Below are 26,162 nucleotides of genomic sequence, written 5' to 3'. Positions count from 1 at the left end.
TTTTTCTTATATGTTGTTGATGAGTATTAAAATTACATAAAATAATAATTAAATTGACTCCGACAGTAAAGAGAACGTGTTTCAAACCTTTATCAACTTCAGCATCTGCCAATGAAAGATATCCAACAAAGTGACATGAGGCGCTACAATCATTTTTTTATACAATTTGGACTGTTGACCGACAAGATTTGCGTTGTGGTAAGTCGATTTAATGTGATCGTCTTTGGAAGAGGCCTGCCTTGTTGTGGACGTATATCAGCTGACATTAAAGAGTTAGGGTCTTATTAAAAGACGTTTGTAACACTTTATCAATTTATTTAACACACAAATTTTTATTAGGGCTTGAGTGCGAGCAAAAAGGACGTGCATTCGTCGTAGGACTCTGGGGCGCAATGTGCTCTGCGACTGAGTGAAAGCGGGCAATAGAACAAAGGCGCAAAAGAAATAAAAGTAACAAAAGGTCTGCGCCCGCGTCACCGGTGCGTGCATGTGCTCGCTGCACAAATTCGGCACACTAAGTTCGCCCGTCGGCTACGCTCGCCCACAAAATCTTACACCTATTATTCATTCAGACATCACATCAGTGTATATACGACTCCCACAACATTATGATGACTTTGATTGATCATCAGAGCAACTCAAAATTTGTGTTACGATCGAATGGGATACGTTACGATCGATGGTTACGATTGAATAGGATTATGAATCGTAAATTCAAAATTTATTTATAACTCATTTGAAAACAGCAACATTGAGCTGTGTAGTTTAAGAGAAGAATTCTCAAAGAAAACAATTTGATAGAAACTAGTAAGGATCAAGAGCTTTCTGTAATTATAAACTGAAACTGAGAATAAAAGCTAGGAGGGTCTCATATGTATTCTGATGTTAGAGTAGCCCTTAAAAATCAATCAGGGAGTACTTGTAATTACTTTGAAAAATGTCGTCTATTCTTAAATGAGTAAAGTGAATTTTACACTCACTTTAATCGATATCATTTAGAAGTTTCACCGCTGAAGTGCCAAGTCTTGACCATAATGGTCCTCCTTGCATTGTGTTCTTCACTAACGAAGATCATGACCCTTTTCGAACAGTTTGTCCAGCACTATGTTACGCTATTTTTGCTGGTCCTCGTATGATTTCAGCTACTTTGCTATCGAGCAAGGCAGAGCTGACCAGCGTATGGAAATGCCTCATGGTTGCCGTTTTACTTTTCCGTTGACTAAAAATTTTTCAAAGTTGTCTTACCTGATTATGTGTCCATAAAATCTAAAAATACGCTTTACGCATATAGTGAAAAGACGGTAGGACAGTTCGAAATCCACCAGTATCGTGTTGATTCTACGGACACTCCAAGAAATTTATAACATTGCTTCCAGTCATCGTAATCGGTCCGGTTTTCACATGATCCAAATCAGAGTTCCCCAAACTTTTTTGTGTCGTAGACCCCTTGCCATGTTTTTCCGTGTTGGGTAGACCCGATATTGATTTCTTTTAAATTTCTAACTGTAGATAAGTTTAATTTTAAAAACTTTAAGTAAAAACACATGTTAATGTACAAATTTATTAATTGAATTTAAATTAAAACTACTCAAAATAAAATTTTGTATCTGTTATGTAAAATATACGTAACATTAAATAAACAATTGTTTTACTTCATAGGTATTTTTATAAATAATGTAAATGTTTTGATATTATAAGATAGTATGATGTAAATAAATAGGTACTATCAGTGTATGTGTTGAGATCCACTATCGTGGACCCCCATTTTCATTTCATGGATCCCCAAATTTTTTTTCACTGACGTAGACCCCTTGCAAGTTGTCATAGACCCCAAGGGGTCGATATAGACCACTTTGGGAATCACTGATCCAAATCTTCGCCTTATATTAAAAAATACAGGAGAGCAGCGTGATGTTTCCAATTAATTGACTGTTACTCAAAAAATACCTTTGAAATATAAGTACTACCTTTTTTTATTTCGGAGAGAATTTTTCTTGTTATACGGGGTTATATCCACTTGAAACTTTTCGTTTTTAGATATCAGTCTCAAGATATGCGTCTACTGAAAAATTAGGACGATCTCCTTTATTTTAGCATCATGGTAACCTTAAGGCATTGAACACAAACTAAATATGTACACGAGGTCAAGCACGGATGCTATGGAAGGTAAAAAATTTGCCACACAAATGTTGACCATACTCAAATTTAATTGAAGTGTTGATGGTGGGTATATTTTTTTTTAAATTTAAGGTACTATAATATTGTACGCAATGATTGGGATATATGGTGCAATTATTGGTACTCATATCGGGAATTTAAAATATGAATATTCCATTTTTACGACGAAAATTTTTCTGTAATCGATTTATATTAATTTTTGAGCAAATATTTAAAGATGAGAATGTATTCATTAGCCATACATTCTGTAAGCGAAAATTTTTAAAGATTTTACACATACTCCCAATCAAGAATGTATCAAGACGCCGTCATTGTCGTGGGTATAGCCGAAGACCCCACTTCAAGGCAATTGCCTTTTCCAAAAATATCCATGGGGGTATATACAGTAATCGCCATACTCGGTAAACTGGTTGGCGATAGCAGTGGTGTGTTATGGTACTTAGTACGCTGCCAATCCTCTGTAAACTTGTTTGTGAGCAGTAGCAATCATATAAAATTAATGCACAAAGTGTTAATTACATAAGGCTGTATCCCGAGAATCGAATCCGCGACCTACGATCGCAAGCCTCAATCCTCTTCAACTATATAGTGATCACTCTGACATATGTCACATGAATTTAATTGTAAGGAATATAACAGGCGAATAACTTATAACAGTATAAACAATAATCTATTTTAATATGTAGTACAACAAAATTTAAAAATGCATTCTCTTAATATTATCTTTACGTTTTTTATTATTTCTGAAACCATTGATTTTTGTATACACCTATCCCCCGATTTACACGGTACTCGTTTTGCACGTTTTCGCTTTTACACGGTTTTCCAAATAAGTTTTTTTTTTTATTTTAATAACCGATTATATTACCATCTCTTATAATGTAAATATTTCTGCTTCAAACATCGAATCGGCACAAATAATTTCGAGTGATGAAAGTGAATTCGAAACTTCGATTCAGAAAAAAAGAATGAGAGTAATTTCTTTTTTGTTCTTCTGTTTAATGTATATTGTAATGGAATATAAAAAAAGAACAGTTTTTCCGTAATATATTAAATATTTTAACTTGTCAATGCATTTTATTTTTATTTCTGTGTACACCTAAAATTGTTGAAAAAAATCTCAACTGTTAAATAGCAAAATCGTGCATTTTCTGCGAGTTTTTCGATTTACACGGTTTTGACATGAAAATTTTTAATTTTCGATTTACACGTTTTTCTCAGGAACGTATCTACCGTGTAAATCGGGGGATAGGTGTATTGTGTACTATACGTTTGACAGCAAATGAGGTAAACTTTAATACCTTTACATATTACACCTATATTTAATCACCTGTATTAATGGTCTTGTCTTATATGACATTAGTAACTTAGTATCTGTAATTATATTTAATAAACTATGACTTGTGGCGTAAGATTCAGAAAATAAACCCTGTACGATGTACGTATGAGAAAAATGGCGGCAGATTAACTAAAAGAACTTCCTGTTACAAGGATCGTTATCCTTATGGCCGTGAACATTCTGTTATAGACATCATCGTCTTAATTTCAGCCAACACACACCCATTACAATGACCACAACACCAGATTTTACACTGCTCGAATCGGCTTCTCGCCTATGTCGTCGGTCAATTCAGTGGGGGGGCAATGCAAGCCGTATTTACCAGCTTGTGGTCGCCACTTCAATCTTTCGATTCCAACATCCGTTTCCTGAACACTGGCTTCCTTTCTACATATAGTATTTTATATAAACAATAACATTCTTCCTCAAATTGAATCTTTTGTCTTGAAATCTTTTGTGCGTTAATTTCTTTAATTGCGTTAATAAATGACTGATATAACAAAGGAAACTGGTTGAACCGGTCGGCTTTGACTCGGTGATAATTTAGTGGGACACGAGTAATACGAATACCATGATAATTTGCCAGTTTAACGTCATTTTGTAAATTCTATACACCACAGTGTAGAAAAGTCAGAACATTAAGTTAGATGTAAGTTGTTCAGCCGTTAAGTTAGTTTAAGCGCTTGATTTTAATACCAGAAGCACAAGTGAATTTTATAAACCTAAGACTTCATCGAGTCAATGAATCTATTTACAGGAAATGTATTCCTTATTACAATAGGATTGCAGTGAGTCAAGGGCTATTGAGTTAAAAGTAATTTGACTTGTAAAGCGAGTTTTAGAGTCAAATTTAATGAAATTAAAATAGTGACTATTGCTTCTCAATACGTGTACGAAAATGTATTAATACATCCACAAAAAAACATACCGATTTCCCCAAGAATACACACAAGGGGAGCTGTAGCTCGTGTAGCGCCCGTGTGCAATGAAACCCTGGCGCCCCCTAGGCCTGCCCCCCCCCCCGCGGCTATAACTATTAACTTTGCCGTCGTAACAAGAAAGTTTTTTCATATTCCAACAAGCTATTTTATGAGTAGGTATAGCTTACAGTATGGCATTAGTTACGGCCTTTCTTCTTATGACGGCAGAATAACACTCATTGTTTTTATGCCTGTAGCACATCTCTGTTGCGAAACTAAGCGGCGAACCGCGATAGATTCCAAGATGATGCTCTTAGCTGTCTCAGAGAACCCGTGTGCATTGCACACCCTGCACAACAGGTTAATTCGCCCCTGAATACACAATATAAAAACAAAGATAAATTAATTATACAAAAGACTCACAAAACTTTTTCGAGTTACGTTTTTAAAATAGGATTACAGATAATGTACGAAAAACATCTTTTATTTAGATTAAAAAAAAACGTCGAAGATCATATATTCGCTAAAAGTTACTACACTGTAAATTACTCAATTTACATTTAGAACGGTATTAATCCAGCGGTAGAGGATTAAGGCTTGCGATCATAGGTCGCGGGTTTGATTCCCGGCGTACAATCTTATACAGTTCACACTTTGTGCATTAACTATATAGGATTACCACTGCTCACAAACAAGGTTTCATAGGATGGCCAGTTTCGTTTTCTGCTTATCATAACATCATACTGCAATCGCCAACGCGTCTGCCAAGCGTGGTGACTATGGAATGTTACACCACAGATATATTTAGACAAGGCCTGTATCTTGTAGCGGGCTTCTATAGGCTAAAATGACTTTATAGAAGATAGCATCACATCATGGAAATTAATTGTTCGCCTTTATGCTACAAAATACAAGAAATTTAATGGAATCAGGCGTTACCTCGCGGAAGTCCATCCTAAGTTAGAAAAGGACCAATATTTAGCCACTTCCGCACATGCAGTGGTTGTCGTGCAATGAAATGCACCGCCCGCCAGCCCGTCGATAAATGCGCATGCGGCAAACAATGCGAATCACTCAACCGCCACCACCAAATTACTCAACGCGTGTTTCACCCCTCCACGGGACATCTTCAGGAGTTATGTTACACCGATTAGTGCCAGAGTGTTTCTAAAATACAAGACAACATTATATATTTCATTCTTGCTCTTTTTACAACTGATGGACGCTCACTACAAGACACAGGCCTATTCCAAAGATCACCTCGATGACAGCGCAGGATCGCTGCCCACATTCACTTCCTGCGGCTTTATTACTATCTATATATCGAGTTTTAGTTCCATGCAAATATAGTATAAGCTGTCTCTTACCTGCTTCGCGAGGCCTTCTTCTTGTGTTTTGTTTGGATGTATACCTATCCCCCGATTTACACGGTACTTGTTTTACACGTTTTCGCTTTTACACGGTTTTCCAAAAAAGTTTTTTTTTTGTTTTTATCGCACTCTATTAAATGGTACTGTAGTTGAACACGTGTGCTGTGTACACATTTCACGGGGAATCCCGAGCTTATGTGCTGACTTGCTGCACACGCACACTGTGTCTGTATTTCTTCGCATAAATTTAAAGTTTTATTTACGGAAAATTGTATTTGAGTGAAAGTTTTACAGTTTCAGAAAGATTATTAATTATTCATATTCGTAAATTACAAGTGATAAAGGGTAATACACCTTTGGTTTTGTTTTTTGTTCTTCTGTTTATTGTATTGTAATTAAATAAAAAAAACAGTGTTTCCGTAATATATTAAATATTTTAACTTGTCAATGCATTTTATTTTTATTTCTGTGTTCACCTAAAAATATTGAAAAAAATCACAACTGTTAAATAGCAAAATTATGCATTTTCTGCAAGCTTTTCGAGTTACACGGTTATGACTTGAAAATTTTTAATTTTCGATTTACACGTTTTTTAGGAACGTATTTACCGTGTGAATCGGGGGATAGGTGTAATTTCATAAAGTCCGTTTATAATTTCTTTTAAAGTATACTTTATAAAATTAAGGTTTTTTTTAATAAGATTCCCCTAAACTTGCTTTTGCTGGTAAGTTTTTTTTTTACCTACGTACATACCAAGAAATTGCCGAAGGAAATGACACATTTGTTATTAACCAATGAAAAAAAAACTATGATAAAAATAATTGGAATTCGTAAATAAAATACGAACTAACTTTTTTCGCTACTAACATATACAAATTAATGCAGTAGATTTAGTTTCATACATATATAAGAAAATGGAAGGAGAAATCGACGGTTTGCGAGTCACATGCGATTTTTTGAAAGGATTGTTAGTGTCTTTCGATATATGTACCCGAATTCTCTTTTCATTTTTGTCTTTACATATTTAAAAAAAAAATTATGTTTCAAAATGCCTTTTAAATAGTTATTTAATTTTGACAGTTGTCAAAATTGGAAACATATATCAACAGACAAAAAATAAATAGGTTATATTATATATTTTGAATTCAATATAAGTTTTCAGTAAAAATAATTTTTATAAAAATCAATTATAACTTTTTTTGCTAAACTTTTATGTACATATTTATATGTGAATCCCGAAAACTTTTAAATATTGTAAATTGGCTCAGCTGTCAAGGAGATTGGCCATTTCTCCCAATAAAAGAATAACACGTATTAAATTAACAAAATTTTGAGTAAATAGTTTGTATAATTAAAAAAAATAATCTTCAAAAAATACTAATGAGACGTACGTACTCGACATCATTTACAAAAGTACTTTCATTGTAATTGTATCGTGTTCGTTATTTCTAGACGAGTGCGGGACAGAGTTGATTGAACATAATAACAACATCATTACGTTTATTATGAGCGGTGGTAGTCCAGCGGTGAAGGACTGAAAATTGCGATATTAGGTCGCGGATTCGATTCCCGAGATACAATCTTATATAACTCACTCTTTGTTCATTGATTGTACAGGATTGCCACTGCTCACTAACAAAGTTGCAGAGAATGGACAGTAGCGTCCTCTACCAAGCGTGGCAATTATGAAACATCACACGATGTTTTTTTTTTCTTTTTTTAATGGCTCGCCTTTTGGGGACTTCTCGTTCACCTGTATGTGGAATAGGATTAAACCTCTGTAAACAAAGTCGGTTTACACAGGCTTAATAATTTTTTCAGGCTATCATTTGTTTATATCACACGATGTTGATTAAACTGGTACAGTATATGTATGTACTACCAGTGGCGTACCTAGGGGGGGGCGGTGGGTGCGGTCCGCACCGGGCGGCATTTTTTATATTTACTTATAGTTGTAAAAAGCAACTTTTTCATTTCAAATATATTTTCTTTCCTGAATAATAAATGATTATTATAAGTTTAAAATTTAATTTATATAAATTATGATTAACTTTATGATTTCGAATATTATTCCTCGGTGTATATAAATGCATTTTAGTGTAAATTTTGGATTCTAATTCAAGAACAGGATAATAATTTTATTTTATTGTATTCATTAAAATTCGTTGAATTTGTAAAAGGATCTTTACGACTTTGTTCGTCAATTTTTCCTAACTAAAATTTTTTGATGTCAGTTTATAAATGTCATTTCTTTTGAAAAATTTATATGATTACTTTGAGGTGATATATCAACTTTTTTTTATATCAAAAACTACTATTTGATTGACATAATAGAAAGGGCGGCAAACTGGAGATCGCCCCGGGCGGCAAAAGTTCTAGGTACGCCACTGTGTACTACTAATATATATATGTGTCGACACAGTAAATTTCTTTACATATCACTATCAATGGTCTTTGAAGACCAACAATTAAAAATCTATACACCAAGGTTACATTTAGAATCGCAACGGGTAGAAAAAAGAGCAGTTGAATAGAAGTAATATAGAGCGTAGAAGAGTAAGACAGAGAGTACAGAGTTAAAGGTAATAAACACAATCGAATACAATATATACTTAAAAGATAAATTAAGAGACAGATTTGTAATTGGTATACAACGTAAAATATAACCTATAAAACTACATTTAGTGTGTTAAAAGATTTTACATACTATAATCTTTATTGTTTGGTTGTTTTATTAAAAAAATGTATTTATCTAATTAGATTTAGTTTTTTATAGATGTGTGATGTAATATCCTCGTCCTGAGGAACTTAGGGAGTTCTAGAGGTGTTACATAAAAGTGGTTTAGTTTAAACGTCTTCCGCGTGGTAAAGATATATAATAGGAATTGAAAATAATTACGGATAAAATAAGAATTTGAGAGAATGAGAGATAAAATAAGATTAAGAAAAGGGTAAGAATGGTAAGAAAATAAAAAAATGTGAGTAAGTGACTAAGCAAAACTGTCCATGTGAACCCAAGACCGAAGAAGAAACAGGAGAAGAAAAAGTTGTACCACATGTCGCCAATAGCAGGTTCCCGCAAGCTAAGTAAATTTGTAATATCAATAAGGCGACCAGAGAAATGGAGACTTAAAAAAAGAATGAATAAAATGTTGTAATTCTTACTTCTGTTCTTAGTTATGAATAACAAGAACATTGCATGTGGCGGAGACAAGTCTGTTATCAGGCGCAACTGATTAGATATTTAGTATTTACGTTTCGTGTTCTGTGGTCTCTCGAAGCTAAGGTCGTATTTGATAATCGCTCGGTTTTTTGCGAATCATTCGCAGCGCGGCCTGTGAAGCCACGCCAGATAACGCAGACTTCACGTGATTTTTAACGAGTTTAATATCACATCTCTTACTCAGGGCCCACTGCAAGCTCTGAGTCATACAATAAACTGAAGAGAGAGTTATGTTCGGGATATCTCTTCGAGGTCGTCAATGAAGAAATCTACTGCTGGACATAGATCGCCCCCATAGATTTCCAAGAGTACTAGCTCGAAGTGGCTTGCATCAATTGCCTTTTTTTATGAGGCCTCCGCTATTGGACTTGCCGACGCGATTGCCTTCCACCCCTATTTTATTGGGAACAGGATTTATTATTTCTTAACAATTTTGTTCACATGAATTTTTTATTTTTGTCCTCATCTTCCATAGTTCACAATATCTTTTTTTCTTCCTTCTATCATTCCATAATTCCATCTTCCTTTCTCAATCATTCCATTCCTTTCATCCATCCTCAAACACTTCAGTTGTATTTTCTATTGCAGTATCACAGCTTTATTAAGTTTATTTATTTTTCTCATGTACATCAATTTGTTTCACAGATTTTACATTTTTTATATAAATTTCAATAAATCTATCTTAATAAGATTAAATATATAATAAGACTTACAATATTTTATGTTTAACTATGTTTTATTCCTATTGCATCAATTGCCTTACAACGACTTTAATAATATCGCCTCTCCACTTCATGTTCACTTCTTCGATATACTCTATAGACTAGAATCACATAGAGTTTCTATTTAAAAACATCATTCATTTCATATTTTATTTGTTTAGATATATATTAACACTTTTTAGTACACCATCGACAATAAATAGAGGAAAAAATAGAAACAATTCATATAGAAGTACAAGAGGCGGTCTTATCGCTCGAGGCGATCTCCTAACAACTTTAGGATGGAGATGAGAGACGTGAAGAAGATGGCAGTTTAGGGTGTACATACATACAAATACGCACATTACTATATATTTAATGGAATCAGGCGTTATTTTGCGGAAGTCCATCCTAAATAAGAAAAGGACCAATATTTAGCCACTTTCGCACATGCAGTGATAGTCGTGCAACAAAGTGCACCGCCCGCCAGCCCGCTGATAAATGCGCATGCGGCAAACAATGCGAATTACACACTACCACGGTTAAATCACTCAACACGTTTTTCGCCCCTCCTCGGGGCATCTTCAGGAGTTATTTTACACCGATTAGTGCCTCTGTGTTTGGCATGTGCAGAAGTGGCTGAATATTGGTCCTTTTCTTAATTACTATATATATAAATACATATTTACGTGGGAAACGTACAACATAAATACGAATAATGAAGAGATGCCATACAATATCCTATTTTAATGGCGTCGGCATTTTAAAAAATGGTAAAAGAGCAATTTTACCTTTTTCTAAAATCCTGTCAGAGATTTAGCGCATCTAATTGGTATAATATAATACGTAGATACTTCCTTTTCCTTTTATTACTTTAACAAACGTCCTTTATATTGTTATAGTCATTTATTCCTAAGCTTTCTTTGTCATCATTATGGTTTCAGCTACCAGACGTCCATCGCTGGGCATAGACTTCCCCCTAGAGTTTCAATAGGACTGGTTGGAAGCCTGCATCCAGTGTCGTTCGAAGACCTTAAAAAGGTCGGTTTATATTGTCGTGGACAACCTACTTTGTAATGTAGGTGGTCTCCGATCCAAAACCTGCTGATTGCAGCGGCCATCAGTTCTGTTCGCTATGTGGACATCACACTGTTTTCGTTGGTCTAAGGTCTCATTTCTGATTCAATCTCATCAAGAAATCCCGATCATAGCCTTCTCAATGGCCCGCTAAGCGACTGTGAACTTGCCAAAGAGTGAGAGACGAGTTTCTGTGCCAATAATCATCACTGGCAACACAGATCTGTGGTAAACTTTCGTCTATACGTGTTTTATTATAGTGTAATAAACAACTTTGGAGATCTTTTGCGATTGTGATTACGATGTATATTTACTTATCTTCCTTATTGCGGGCAACTAGTTTTAACACATAATTTATATACACTTATTAACTTATTTAAAACTTTTTACGAATTTTTGCGAATTTAATGCCGAAGGCATTCTCTACCAGTTAACTGTTAGGCGATTCAGAAACAAATTATTATAGGTATGTGAAACTAGATAATATCATATAATACAAAAAACAATGTAAATACAAATTCAGAGGGGAAATAATGACTAAGATATAAAACATCCTATATAAATATATTAATGGCAAATACTTACTATAATTATATATAAATATACCATAATAGATATATACCATATACACACACACATATATATATATATATATAATAAAATCCAATTGTCGTAATGATTCAGTCAGCTTGTCAAGCGACAAACATTCGAAACTTCGCTTTGAATGCGCAACGATTCCTGATCACCCTGATATGGAGGCGCTTTCCAGAGAAGTAAAGGTTGTATTGCGAAGAAGTAAACTCTGTATTACGGGGGACATCAAAGTAGACAATATTAAATGTACAAAACATTCCAGAATATACCTATTATAAAACGGACGTATTTGCAAATTACCTTACATTGCTTGTCAATTTGACATACACCCATGTTATATATAAGGCGTTTATTATTTAACGCAGCCATGTAAATCAAATTTCCTGTATTATACTTTATTTGTCAACACTTCTGTATACAGGATGATTGATTTTAAATGTAACTTTAAAGATTTTAAAGATATTTTCAATAACTATGTATAAAAAGATTAATAAAAACAGATAGTAAACAATATGTGGGCTAGGATGGATTGCCCACATCACTCCCCTCCAATTTTATTTATAATTTGTTTTAATATACAGCAATCCGACTTTTGAAGACGCTTGTATTTACTATATTTTCATTACGTTTTTTATTATTTCTGCAACCATTGATTTTTGGATATATTGTGCCATTAATTGACGTCAAATTAACTATACATTTACCCCTTTTTAATGCATATTTATAATTAATAACAATGTATAATAAAAATAAGTTTTGTTAAAAGAATGGTCACCCTATTTCATGTGTAAAGGATGGATAAATACATATATATTAGTTAAACATCAGCGAAACGGTAATGACAAGAATCAACATGGCGCGCTTCTTTTCTTTGTAGAAGACGAAAATCTAAAATATATTGCGTAATACTTTTCGCGCTTCACAACTATAAATTATATTTTGCGCTCTATCATAGATTCCTAACCAGATATCGAGAGAAAAAAAAATTCCAAAACCATCTGTATGTCTAGTATTTATTTATCATCATATTTTAGCCGTAAAAAGTTCTCACTTGACAAAATCTTGTCCATAGATTTCAAATATGACCAATCCAAAACGGAACCAAATCTTTGAAAAAACCTTCATAAGGTCGTTTTGATTAATAATCACAGCACTGCCATAAACACAATAATAGGGACGGGCCAAATTTTTATTTAATGTTTATTAATAGATAATAAGGCAGTGACCATATAAAGGATCACGAATTGCAATTATGAGCGGAAATATAGCTTGGTAGAGTAGGGAGTAGGAGTAGCTAGAGTAGAGCCTATCTACTCTAGATGGACTGACGATATAGTCAAGGTAGCGATAAGTCGTTGGATGGGAGCAACATACGACCGTTCATCGACACGAAGCTTGTGAGAAAGCTACATAGTGCACAGAACAGGTAACCGCTGGTGTCTCAAAGTCCTAAGGTTGAGATCACAGAGTAGTACGAAGTAGACAGACGACCTTCTTAGGGTCATTGGAAATCTCTAGATGCAGGATACTTCTACACGTTCTCATTAGAAACCTATGAAGGTATATGTCCAGCTGTGGACAGCGGCTGAAATAATGATCACATTCACACATATATCACAAACGTGTGGTACTCACACAATTGGTCAATGTTTGATACTGCGTATTGTAACTTATCAAATGTAAGTATCTTCTTCTTCTTCTTCCTTCCCTTTTACCTTTATTTGGTGTCGGGTCTCCTTATCAATTTGCGCCAGGCCACTCTATCCTGGGTTGTCCCTGCATCAAGTTGAAGGGTTTCCAGTTCCTTTCTGATATTAGACCACCACGTAGCTTTTGGACGCCCTCTCCCTCTTGGGAATTCTGGGAGGCTTAAGGCAGTTTCTACCACGTGGTTATCTGGTTTCCGTTGAATGTGGCCATACCATCGTAATCTTTTTTCCTGTAATTTGCTGGGGATCGGAGCTACCTTAAACGAACCTCTGATATATTCGTTCCGTATTTTGTCAATTCCATTCCAACTTATCAAATGTAAGTATGTTTAAAAATATTGGCCGCGAAGATCGACCCTATTGACCTCTCACATTTCGGTATCAAAGTGACCTCCGCGTCTGTACATAAAAATTCTAAATCGTAATGAAATTCCAGTGAATCTAATTGATAGCAAACTTTTGTTTGGTATATACGTTTTTGCAAAAAAATTATTTGCATTTTTCCGCACCTCTATATGTGTGTTTGTAAATAAGCAAACTTATATTGTGACAAGGCAGTTGATCTAACAGCAACATATGCTTTTTTACACTCTGTTGTCAGCTTACATCATCAGCATTTCATACGTGGAGCAAATGAATGTCCAGTGATGGACAACCTGACTTTACTAGAGATAATTCCAAAATCTTCGTCTAGAAAAGAATTATTATATACCAATTTTAATGTCCGCCTATTATATATTTATCACCATATTTCAGCCGTAGAAAGTCAACAGCTGGATGTAGCTCTCCTCTGTACATTTCAATAGGATTAGAGTGAAAACGATTTGCGTTGAGCGTCTTCGTCGACCTTAGCAAGGTTTGCTTTCCCTGCAGGTGGACCTTCGCTGCGCTGCGTTTCCACTCAAGAACCTTAAGGCTCTAGGTGCTATTCGTTCCACTTGCTACATGGAAAACTCACTGCTACTTCAACAAGTCCTCTGGGCTATGTCGATCACCTACGTTCATCTACGGATCTCGTCATCACTGCCATTTCTACAACGCGGTAACGCTGTCATAGATATGTCTGATTCCGTTGATTCTTTCATTAATTGGAAACTAATATTTTTTTCGTTATCTATATTACACAGCTGCTTGAGTAGCATTTGCTGTTCCCGCGAGTTCGAAGGGATAGAACGAGAAGAGGTCGGTAGCCTAATCCTCTTTTATAGGTAGCAAAAGCTGATGGCGGATGCCATGGCGCAGGCCGCTAAATTTACCTACCATATTAACGTGCGAGCGCCATTTTGTTTTACCTAGCTTCCTACTAGCTAGCTACTTGGCTACCCGAATTTGACGATAGCGCGCGGCAATCGCCTAATAGCGCCATCTATTGACGCCGTCCCAAGTTGCAATGTTAATATATTGAATATATAAATAATATTTTCTTACTTTATGTAACTATTTTTTTATATTCGACTATTCGTGAATAAATCAATTTGTAAAAATTAACTTAGTATCCAATAACATTTTTGTAGAAATTTCTGCACAGCTGGTTGGTTTGGTAGCAATATATAGCTTCTTCTTATTTTTTTCTGACTAAGGGTCATGGCCAATTATTTCTGTCCAAGATTTTCTAATCAGAAAACTGTAAAGCACCCTGCACGGTTGTATTTAACACTTGTAATACAGCAGCCCATCGAGTAGGTAACCATTATCTAGCTCAGAGCTCCCCAAACTTTTTTGTGTCGTAGACCCCTTGCCATGTTTTTCCGTGTGGGGTAGACCTACTTACCTGATATTGATTTCCTGTAAATTTCTAACTGTAGTGAAATTTAGTGTTAAAAACTTAAAGTAAAAACACATGTTAATTTATACGTTTATTAATTGAATTTAAATTAAAACTACTCAAAATATAATTTTGTATCTGTTATGTAAAATATACGCAACAAACCACAAAGCGAATACCAACATCCTACAACTTACACAATTTTATAAACATATATAATAAATTTTTCACTTCATAGGTATTTTTATAAATGATGTAAATGTTTTGATATTATAAGATAGTATGATGTAAGTAAGTAAGTAAGTAAGAGTAAGTCGTGGACCCCCATTTTCATTTCATGGAACCCCAATTTTTTTTCGCTGACGTAGATCCCTTGCAGGTTGTTATAAACCACTTGGGGTCGATATAGACCACTTTGGGAATCACTGATCCTAGCCCTTTCATCTTCATTCAAAAAATTCCGCCTTGTACTTAAATATTGTATGCAAACAAATTGTGGATAATCGAGTTTTTAGTCTGAGCTCTTCTGGGACGTAAACGAGGGCACGGATTAGTTTTACTTTGATGTTTCCAAGGAACCGCTACGCCATACAGTGAATAAGTTGATACGATATGCACTTTAGTAAATATAAAACAACGATATTACTGTATAAGAAAATTTTAAACGAAAATGTTTTAAAATAACAAGTTCATTGCACTAACTATTTATCGCGTAGAGAAGCAACAAACAGAAACGAAAAAAATAGATATGCACATATTCCGCTTATACATTTTGAAGCATAAATTTCTTATTTTAAGGTTCAAATTATAGTGTACTATAATTATTTTACTAAAACGACTTTCAAGAAAAACAAGAAGAGCTCAATTTGTTAAAAACTAGAATCAGAGGGTACCAAATGACCCAAGATCTGATAAGAATCGACAACATATTCCGGCGGGTTTTTTTGTGTTCTTCTTTCATTTGTGGGTTTATTTCTGTGGTCGACTGAAAAGAAGAATAAAAGACTCTTAGATAGACGCCCACTGGGCATGGGCCTCCTTTAAATATCGCCACGATGATCGGTCACACGCTGCCAGCATCCAGCAATTTCCCACGACCTAAACAATATTGTCGGTCTACTTGTGGGACCTTTTAACCTCGACTCGGTTGATCGTTGTGCCTTGCCTGCTACTACTTCAGTCAAACAATTCTACGAGCTACATCAGTTACCGTGTTTTTTTGCGTATTTTGCATTGTAATACCATACACAACTGCCTAAAAAGGTTACTAATTTTATGAAGCCTAGAAAAAGATATAACAAACGTTTTTTTATATCTGGTACTAACATTATGTACATCACTATTTGTTTAATTTATTCATATTATCACATAGACCTGATTATTAAATAAATAGTGGCTATGTGAAGGTAACTGCATACCTGAGTAGCATTTAAGGTTTTCCTAGGAGCGGGGCACTGAAGCAAACACTACAATACTACAATAAAATACTAGAACTACCGTTTAAAACATTGACGTTACAGAGATAGAGAGCCACGGAACTCTTAGGATTAAAAATGGTAACCGCTTGCAAGCCTTTTAAGGGGGCTGTGTATTTTTTTTACATTAAATTATTTTTTTAATTTAAAGTATATTATAAATATAGTTTTCAGCTTATAATTAATTATTAATAAGTGTTACTTTATATGCTGCCCACCTAACAATTATAAAATTTGCTTTTACACGTTGGGTAAAAAGGTTGCTCACCCCTGATCTAGAACAAAATTTCTTAACACGTAAATGGTCATGCAAAACTACTTTAACATAACCAAGGATCACTGATAAAATTCGGAGTATCCACTCGCCTGTCCAGTATATAAACTAAGATTTTTGAGTCGATCACATAGCCGAGAAAAATGGTAATAACTTGGAAAAACTTTTGACCATTGGAAAAGTGCATGGATGGCGACCACGGTGCCGCAACCTAATATGCTGGCTGATCGGGTCCGAACCACGTTCAGTACCACAGTAGCTGAAGCGCTACAAACTACTTAAGAACGGTAGAGATGGCATTACATAGTGTAATGAAGTATAATGCAATAAGCTACCACCGGCTTGCAACGCTGACCTGTTGAGAAGAGCTAGCTAGATACTCAAAAGATGCTCTTAACAAACGTTGTTTAATGTATACATAATTGTAGTCAATAAACTATTTTCTGCATATTTAGATCAACAAAAACTATTCAATGCTATAATACAGGGCTTCTTAAACTATGGGTCGCGACCCCAAATAGAGTCGCGTAGCGAAATTATGGAGTCGAGAGATTTTAATGTCAAATAGTTATATATACCATTTTATAACCTCACTAGAGTTTGCGGAATACAATGGACTTGCAGCGTCTAGACACGCGCGTTTGTTGAAGGTTTTAAACTAATATAAATACAATTTTATAATTTTTGGTGCAATTTTTAATTTTAGATTTTTGTATGTTTCAAAACGAATTCTAAAACTATATATTTTCATATGTATATTGTTACCTAATAAATAAATCATCAAAAAATATTAATTTATTTTTCTTTTATATTTGTATGGGGTCGTCAAGAAACTCGCAATCATAAATGGGGTCGTGAATGCCAAAAGTTTAAGAAGCCCTGCTATAATAAGATTCATTAATTTCAGATTTCAAACTAAGAAATGGAAAGTCTAAGATATCTTGTAGAGTTTTTTAATATATGCGGTCTCGTTGTTACAATTAAACCCATGAAGGATTTGTTAAAATAAAATAATCAATTAAATTGACATAATGATAAAATGTACTCGAAAAGATTATAAGAGTTCCATTTTCAAAATTTTATATTTTTCAACTAACAAGAGAACTAGCATTTAAAGTATCCCCAATAATTAATAGGCGTCATTAAGAAACACAGCGCGAAAAATAACTCGTTCCGATCATTATAAATGTTAAAATATGTTATCTGCTTGTTTAGAATTCGTTTATAGTTTACATTCCTATGACGAAGACGTGTTTTTTTAGCCACTAGCAATACTTTGCCGCCTATTGGCAGAGACTTCTGGTATCGGCATACATTTTGTTCATATCAACCTTTTTATATTTATTTGTCAACTGTTATGTTCCTGTTATCTTCCGGCTTCAGTTTGGTTCGCAACCGGAATTACGGGTCCGGTTGTTTGAACTAGAGTACTGCGGAGACCACTAACCCGCCTACTGCTTGAGCGGTGTGTTACCTGATGGGTTTACCAGGTTACCATGGTACCCGACGTTGGACATGTTCGTCTGTCTGGTGGTGAATTACCAGGCGTTGCGCTAAACGGGGGACCGCGGTATCTCCCGGTCAGGGATCACCACGCGGTCTTCCCTCGCGCCGTGCTATTTTTTCGATAGCCCGTCCCGGGATATGCGTGTATACTCTACCCCCGAAACCCTCGTGGTGCTATCACGATGGTTCGAGACCACGTCGAACCATCGTCCGCCTCAGAGTCGCCGAAGCTTGTGGGAGTTTAGGGCTCCTACCCTAAACTCCCGCGACTCCGAAGGCCCCGTTTATGGTAGGGGAGCACCATTCACCGGAGGCCGTCAGTGCCGTGGCGAGGCGCGTCCCTGCGCTGACGGCGTCGTCTCCGAGCGGGATCTGTCCTCTGCCAACCCCGTTCGGCTACCTCCTTTTGGACCATGACGGTCTCACAGAAAGAGGCCACGGCCCTCCACGCCGATGACCAGCTCAGTATCACTGACACGACTGCTGGCAAGGAAATATCCTGTCCGATCTCGTCCACCAGGATCCGCCACTCCGACTGCCACGTCCGCGAGCGTGTGCGGGAACTGACGAGTTACCGCAACTCGGTTACTTGCCTGCTCAGCAAGAGGTATATACTAGATAACATCCACCACAACTAGATGTAGTTTAAGCTAGATCCCGGAATGGGAATCGAGGAGTGAGTGTGCCAACCAACTCCAGCACCATATCCGGTTGACATGGAAGTCACCTTACCAGTCATCTCAAGAATTTAATTAATGCGTTCTTGATAACGTACAGGAAGTTATTGTGACTTCGAAACCCATCACCTGCTTGGAAAGTCAGGTAGTGCGTACGCGCATGATGCACTCACTTTAAAGAGTACTTCTGCCAGTGATGGTGGAGACAAGACCCTTAAAAATACATAAATAGATACCCGATGCGCGGATATTGCTCCATTCTCATTCCGGTAATAATAAATAAATATTTAATTAAATATTAATAATTACATAGTAATTTAAATAATTAGATTAATGTGTATAGGTAAATAGATTTATTGGTGATTTATTAATTTTACAAAAATTATAATTTTAACAGAGCGCATGTTTTGATTGTCTGTTTTTAATGGAATCAGGCGTTACCTCCCGGAAGTCCATCCTAAGTAAGAAAAGGACCAATATCTTACTCTTTGTTTGACACTAATTGGTATAACATAACTCCTGAAGATGCCCCGTGAAGGAGTGAAACACGTGTTGAGTGATTTAACGATGGTAGTTGTGTAATTCGCATTGTTTGCCGCATGCGCATTTATCAGCGGGCTGGCGGGCGGTGCACTTTGTTCCACGACTACCACTGCATGTGCGGAAGTGGCTAAATATTGGTCCTTTTCTTATTTGATTGTTTGTCTCTAAGATTGCAATTAATCCTGTATTATTTTAATTGCATTACATTTGCATATAATATTTTTAAATCTTTAGACAATGTTTATTCAATAAAATAAAGTTTGGATTCGTCGTTGTTAAAGTTTATTTTATTTTAAGAGAAGTAACTTAATAACTAAAATAGTAAGTTTGATTCGACCGCTTAGCCCTCTCGAATCTTACCACGTTGCAAACATCTTTACAGCTTATCACAAGTATACGGAAACATAATTAGCGATAAGTTTGTAGAGTTAATTATGTACAATCTATTTCAAGATTAGAAAAGTACATTGACAGAGATAGTACTGCTAAATACCTGTCATCACTGTTTCAGTCGTATGTTCACCGCTTGACATAACCAATCTTAACTTCAAACATATATACTGTTCTATTATTCAGTTATGAAGAATAAAGTAAATTTTTCCATGTCATATTGTATCACAACAATAACATAATGCTTACAAGGCTACAACGACGATGTAAGAATTTGGTGTAATGAAGGTTCTATGTTTACAATTATAGATGTAAGGCCGGTTTAAAACGAATTAGACCAATCGGTTTAAAACGAAAAAAACCGTTTAAAACCGAAAAAACCCATTTTTTTCGATTTTAAACGTTTAGTGTTGACGACTATGTTTTTCTTAAATATAAACACATTATCTATTCCAAGCGTAGACATTACCTAGCTAAGTTGAAAAACTATTACCTAGTTAACTATATTGGTTATTTTGAAAAGATTTATCAATCAGTTTCATTCGGTTTAAAACCAAACTCACACACTTGCACTTCTCACGCGGAGAGACGTCAAGGTGCAACGTTGCCAGCTCGCCTACTTCACACCACACACACACATACATAGCGTGTTGCGTGCGGACATGTCAGTGTTGCCAGTATTGTAAAAAATGTACAAATTTGGATTCAATATAAAGGTACTCGTACCAAATATGCCAAACATTACTAAATAACTAAAATGTAATGAGCTGTTATAAAATTAGATTATTAGGTACCCGACTTTTTCTTGAAAGTAATAAAAAAAACTGGCTAATCTTACACAGTCCACTCGACAACATGATGATCATACAATTTCTTTATGATTTAGGTACATATTTTAATCTATTGTATGTAATATTGTTTCTTTATAATTATAGTACTTTATATGTAATATACTTACCTACATAGGTATAAACTGCATAGGTAACTAACACAAGACCAAGTATTGTCGATAATGATGTGTAAAAACACTGTTCTTATATTTTAGTAGGCGAGTTTTAAACCGTTTAAAAAGATTTATTTGGGTTTTTAAACCGCCACTTTTGGTTTTAAACGTTTTAAATCGGTTTTTTTACATCTATATTTACAATTGAAGGCAATAGATTTGTGTTCAGGAATGAAAAATATAGAAGAAGAATGTGAGAATTTTTTTTGTGATCTAAATCACAATTATTACTTTATATAATCATAATTTTAGTCATGTCCACTACTGGACATAGACCTTTCCCAATATCCAATAGGATCGGTTGGAGCGTGAATCCAACGTCATCCGTCGGTATTAACAAGGTAGTCTGTCCACTTTATTAAATGACATCATTCAATGCGCCTTTTTCAATTCATAGTCTACGTTCCAGAACCTAAAAACCTCAACAGCCAGCAGAACAGATGTTCTGCTTTTTGTGGCCTGTTAAAAAAAATTGTGATGTTATTTAAAAATCGTCTACCTACTGCAATGTGCAACTATAACCTTAACATGTACGTGGGATCTGAAGTAGAGGTAATTCCCCTATAACAGCATCCTCTAAATTAGAGCTATGACAGTTCCAAACGCATCCTGATCAGAAAAGAGACAAAAACTCAGACGAATATATTAGTAGAGCACGTCATTCTCAAGCTTTATTGTCAAGTGTATAGCATTCTCATCAACTGTCAATTAATATTTGGTATAACCTATAAAAAGAATATTTAATGGAGTCAGGCGTTACTTCGCGGAAGTCCATCCTAAATAAGAAAGGGACCAATATTTAGCCACTTCCGCACATGCAGTGGTAGTCGTGCAATGAAATGCACCGCCCGCCAGCCCGCTGATAAATGCGCTGATAAATGCTGATAAGTAACGCCTGACTCCATTAAATACTTAAGATCAACATGCCAAGCTGAACAGGCGCGTTTATACATCAAATTAACCAAAAAAAAAAAAAAACCTAATCGGTGTAACATAGCTCCTGAAGATGCCCCGTGGAGGGGTGAAACACGTGTTGAGTCATTTGGTGGTGGCGGTTGTGTGATTCGCATTGTTTGCCGCATGCGCATTTATCAGCGGGCTGGCGGGCGGTGCATTTCATTGCACGACTACCACTGCATGTGCGGAAGTGGCTAAATATTGGTCTTTTTCTTACTATAAAAAGAATAGTTTCAGTAATAATAAATATATGTTCAGCAAGTAGTCCAACGGTAGAGGACTGAGATATGTGATAGTAGGTCGTAGGTTCTTGGTATATAATGTTACATGATTCACTCTTTGCGCATTAATTCTATAGGATTGCCACCGCTCACAGACAAATTATAGAGAATGGTCAGCAGCGTCCTCTGCGACTATAATACCACACTGCGATTGCCAACCCGCCTGCCAAGCGTCGACGAAATCTTTCTTTCATCAATCTTTTGTCTTTCAGAGGCGCCTATGGCCTGAAACGAAAGCACTAACGAATACTATAAAAAAAGCATTTTTGAAATTCGAATCAATACATATTAAAATGAATTATTGTTTACTATCTTTCCTTGTACAATTTGTACTGCAAGTTATTTGCCTCTTGCATTTTAATAGGAAAAATTAATTTATATAATTATTTCAGAGATTTATTATAGAACTTTATACGAAGGCAATGGCGTACCAAGAACTTTTGCCGCCCGGGGCGATCTCCAGTTTGCCGCCCTTTCTATTATAAGTCAATCAAATAGTGGTTTTTATTAATTAATACACATAAATAAATTATTAAGTTATTTAATCAATATTAATTAATACACAGAGTAATTTTTTTTAGACATATTTGTATGCACTCGTAATCATATTTATATAATACCTACTCTTCTAGCTTTCATTCTAGAAAAATCGTGTATAATGCTCTCAAAATTTATATTATTTGTAATTTCTTGTTCTCTTGACAATATTGCAAGATTTTGTAGTCTTAATTGACTCATTGTAGAACGAAGATAATTTTTTTTCAATTTCAATTTTGAGAAGCTTCTTTCGCAACTAGCGACACTGATTGATATAAAATGAATAAGTTGCTTTTTACAACTATAAGTAAATATAAAAAATGCCGCCCCAAGGTAAGTGCCGCCCGGTGCGGACCGGACCCCCCCCCCTAGATACGCCACTGTACGGAGGCATTTAAAATATGTGTAAATGCTTTAAATCATTCGCTGAATGTGCTGCACACGCGTCACTTTAAACCTTTTACACGAATAACCAATCACCCTGTAGACATAATGCTTTGTTTTACTTTATATTGATTTGTAAAACATTGTCATGTACTATCGGTGGTGTCGCACTGGCTGTTTAATAATCAACTAGAAATGTTTTAAGTAAAACTAAAACGAATTAACCGTTTAATTAATGCAAGTGTTCGCTACCACAGATAAAACACAAGGACAGATATCTAAAATGTAATAATTAGAAAAAAGAAAGAAAATACAACGCAATGCTATTTACGTACCCTGTTGTAATTTATTTATTTATTAGAAAAAAAATAGAGTTCACATTGTCATAATTTCATCCGTAAATCGTCCACAGCTGGACATTAGTTAGTCCCACTTGAGTTAAGCCCAAAATATAAATTCAGATTCAAAACATTTTTTTATTAAAGTAGACATTTTTTATCTACATTTTTGAATCGTCAATTATTTATAACATTATAAGTAGTAAGTTAACACCAGCTTTAAGAACTGATCTTTTGAGAAGAGACGACTAGAAACTAAACAGTTGCTCTTTTTAAAAAAAAATTAACAATGTTTACAATACGAATGTTTTTTACATGTCAACCACCCATTATTAGTACTTCTACCTTTTCCATACTATGGTTGTCTGTAAGATATTGCCTTGTGTGATAAGACCGCACCTAAATGTATTCTGGCGTGTACAATAAAGAATATTAAATAAATAAATAAATAATCAATGTTTTATGTGTACATGATAATATCAACCATGCAAATGACTCGAAACACCAAGTTCAATATAAATGTAAAGATCAACTAAAAAGTCTATAACTTTATATTTTAGATTTCAAACTAAGAAATGGATTGTCTAAGATATCTTCCTATTGTTTCTGATGAAGTTAAGGCTGTTAGTAAGGCTTTTACAGCTTCATCTGACATGACTTCACGGAACAAAAGGGTCCGCACCTTTACTAAACTTAATATATTTTGTGCAACTTTATTATATATCTGTACAGCCATGAAAGATTTGTTAACTTTTTCTCTATGAAACTTAAGCGTAAAGAGTTTATTATTATTTCTTGCATTTAATATATATCGTTCATAATATTTTAATAAATATTTAAAATTGGCGCATAAATAATATATTATTAAATATGTATTGAGACGTGATCGTATATCAATTTTATACAAAATCTGTTGCTTTACATTTATAACCAAACACCATATATATTAGTTTTATATATGTAATTATTTTCCAGGTATAAAACACAAACAAACAAAGTATTCTGTTACGACAAGTGCATTATAAGAGGCAAATATGATGCTCGACGAAGAACTGCCCACTATGAGAAGCTTGAGCCCGGATCCTGAAGACATCGCTTCAGTAAATAAGAAGTATATACAGGTCAGTGGTGACGAATATTCTTATTTATTTTTTTATTTTGGTAACCGCCGAAACCGCGCCTTATTTATTAAAGATGTTCACTTCCGGGGTTCTCGATGTTCTACACCAGAGTTCCCCAAACTTTTTTGTGTCGTAAACCCCTTGCCATGTTTTTACGTGTTGGGTTACCAACCAGCTTACCTGATATTGATTTCCTGTAAATTTCAACTGTAGTGAAGTTTAGTGTTAAAAATTTAAAGTAAAAACACATGTTAATTTATACATTTATTAATTGAATTTAAATTAAAACTACTCAAAATAAAATTTTGTATCTGTTATGTAAAATATACGTAACATTAAATAAACTATAAATAAAATAACATAAGCAATAAGTTAATATTTTTAGTGAGAAGGATGAACCTGATGCTTTAATAATAAATTATCAACAATTGGCGTCAATTTTGTAAAAGTTAATCTTAAATTTCCTCGGCTAATGATGTCCAGTTTGTGGATCCCCATTTTCATTTCATGGACCCCCAAATTTTTTTTCGCTGGCGTAGACCCCTTGCAGGTTGTCATAGACCCCTAGGGGTCGATATAGACCGCTTTGGGAATCACTGTTCTACACTGTTATAAAAAAATATATGACTCCGCTGAGTTTCTTTCGCCTGTTATTCTCAGGTCTGACGCATTTATTATCCGAACAGATGGTGGAGTTAACTTGTCCTCAATAAATTATTAAAGAATTTTTAGGTATTAAATTTGTTACACAAAAAAGACATACAACTTACCAATGAAAGATTAACAATGAATAAATATGCAAATCATTTCTAATTTTAAAATGACTTGGCTGACATAAATAAAGTTGTTCGTCCATTTAAATTTACACTTTTTAACCTATTAACAAATTTTACTTTGGAATAATGTTCCACAGATTTAAAAAGGCAGCAATCCGTTAATGTTTATAAAGAAGGTTCGAGACCTATTAACGAAAGATTAAGAGCGAAATAAATAGCATAAATAAATATGTGTAATTAAATATGTATAAAGAATACATATTTTTTATATACAAATCATTCTACTTAAATTTATTTGTTTATTAGTAATAGAATATTAATTATCATGTATATATAGTATTACATTAATATTTTTTTCTATGACATTACACAATGCGATATAGATACTTGCAATGATTTGTAAGGAATGCCTAAATGCGCCATTACACGAGTTGTAAAAAGAGTAAATAAATAAATAATGCACAGACAACATTTAATATTCATTGTATTTCGTTCAATACGGAAATATAGCGAAAAGAATGACACACTAAGGTATAATTTAACATGACATGACCTTGGTACGATAGCACTTAGATATTGGCGTGTGTACAGTATCAACAGCAGAAAAATATTGTGCAATTTTATATATTCACCCATGCCGACATCTTTTGCCCAATCTTATAATCTATTTTATATTAGTTCTACAAGTAAATGCTAGATGGCGGTATATTAAATCACTAAAGAATGTTACGCAGTGCCTTTAATTTGTCCTTGTATTACTTACATGTTTTTATTGATTATAAATGGGGAAGAAAAATTTTCCGTTTTCTTAATGAACGTCCTGCCATAAAATATTATTATTCTGTTTTCGTCGTCAAAATTGATGTACGAAAACGTAAATATATTTTTGTCTCGATAAGGATGACTTTAGATGAAACAAAAAGCACTTTAACGAAACCTTTTATAGAAACTAAACAATTACCCAATAAAGATGTTTCTAAAATCTCCTGTCCTCCCAATCGGTTGGAAAAGACGAATGCTATAA

General features: G+C 34.6%; 1 protein-coding gene across 1 annotated transcript in view; it reads right to left on the bottom strand.

Annotated features, from left to right (window-relative positions):
- LOC137927271 (uncharacterized) overlaps positions 1-18,142 on the bottom strand; it is a 40,612-nt gene extending 22,470 nt beyond the window's left edge. Inside the window, exon 1 of the mRNA XM_068771051.1 lies at positions 18,100-18,142. Coding sequence (XP_068627152.1) covers positions 18,100-18,142 — 43 coding nt within the window. The remainder of the gene's footprint in view (positions 1-18,099) is intronic.
- Positions 18,143-26,162: the final 8,020 nt, after the last annotated feature.

Source organism: Battus philenor, unplaced genomic scaffold (genome assembly GCF_028537555.1).
Source record: "Battus philenor isolate CCGP_79_NKW_IND1 unplaced genomic scaffold, ilBatPhil1.0.hap1 SCAF_30, whole genome shotgun sequence".
NCBI lineage: Eukaryota > Metazoa > Arthropoda > Insecta > Lepidoptera > Papilionidae > Battus > Battus philenor.
This window is presented reverse-complemented; position numbering and strand designations above follow the sequence as displayed.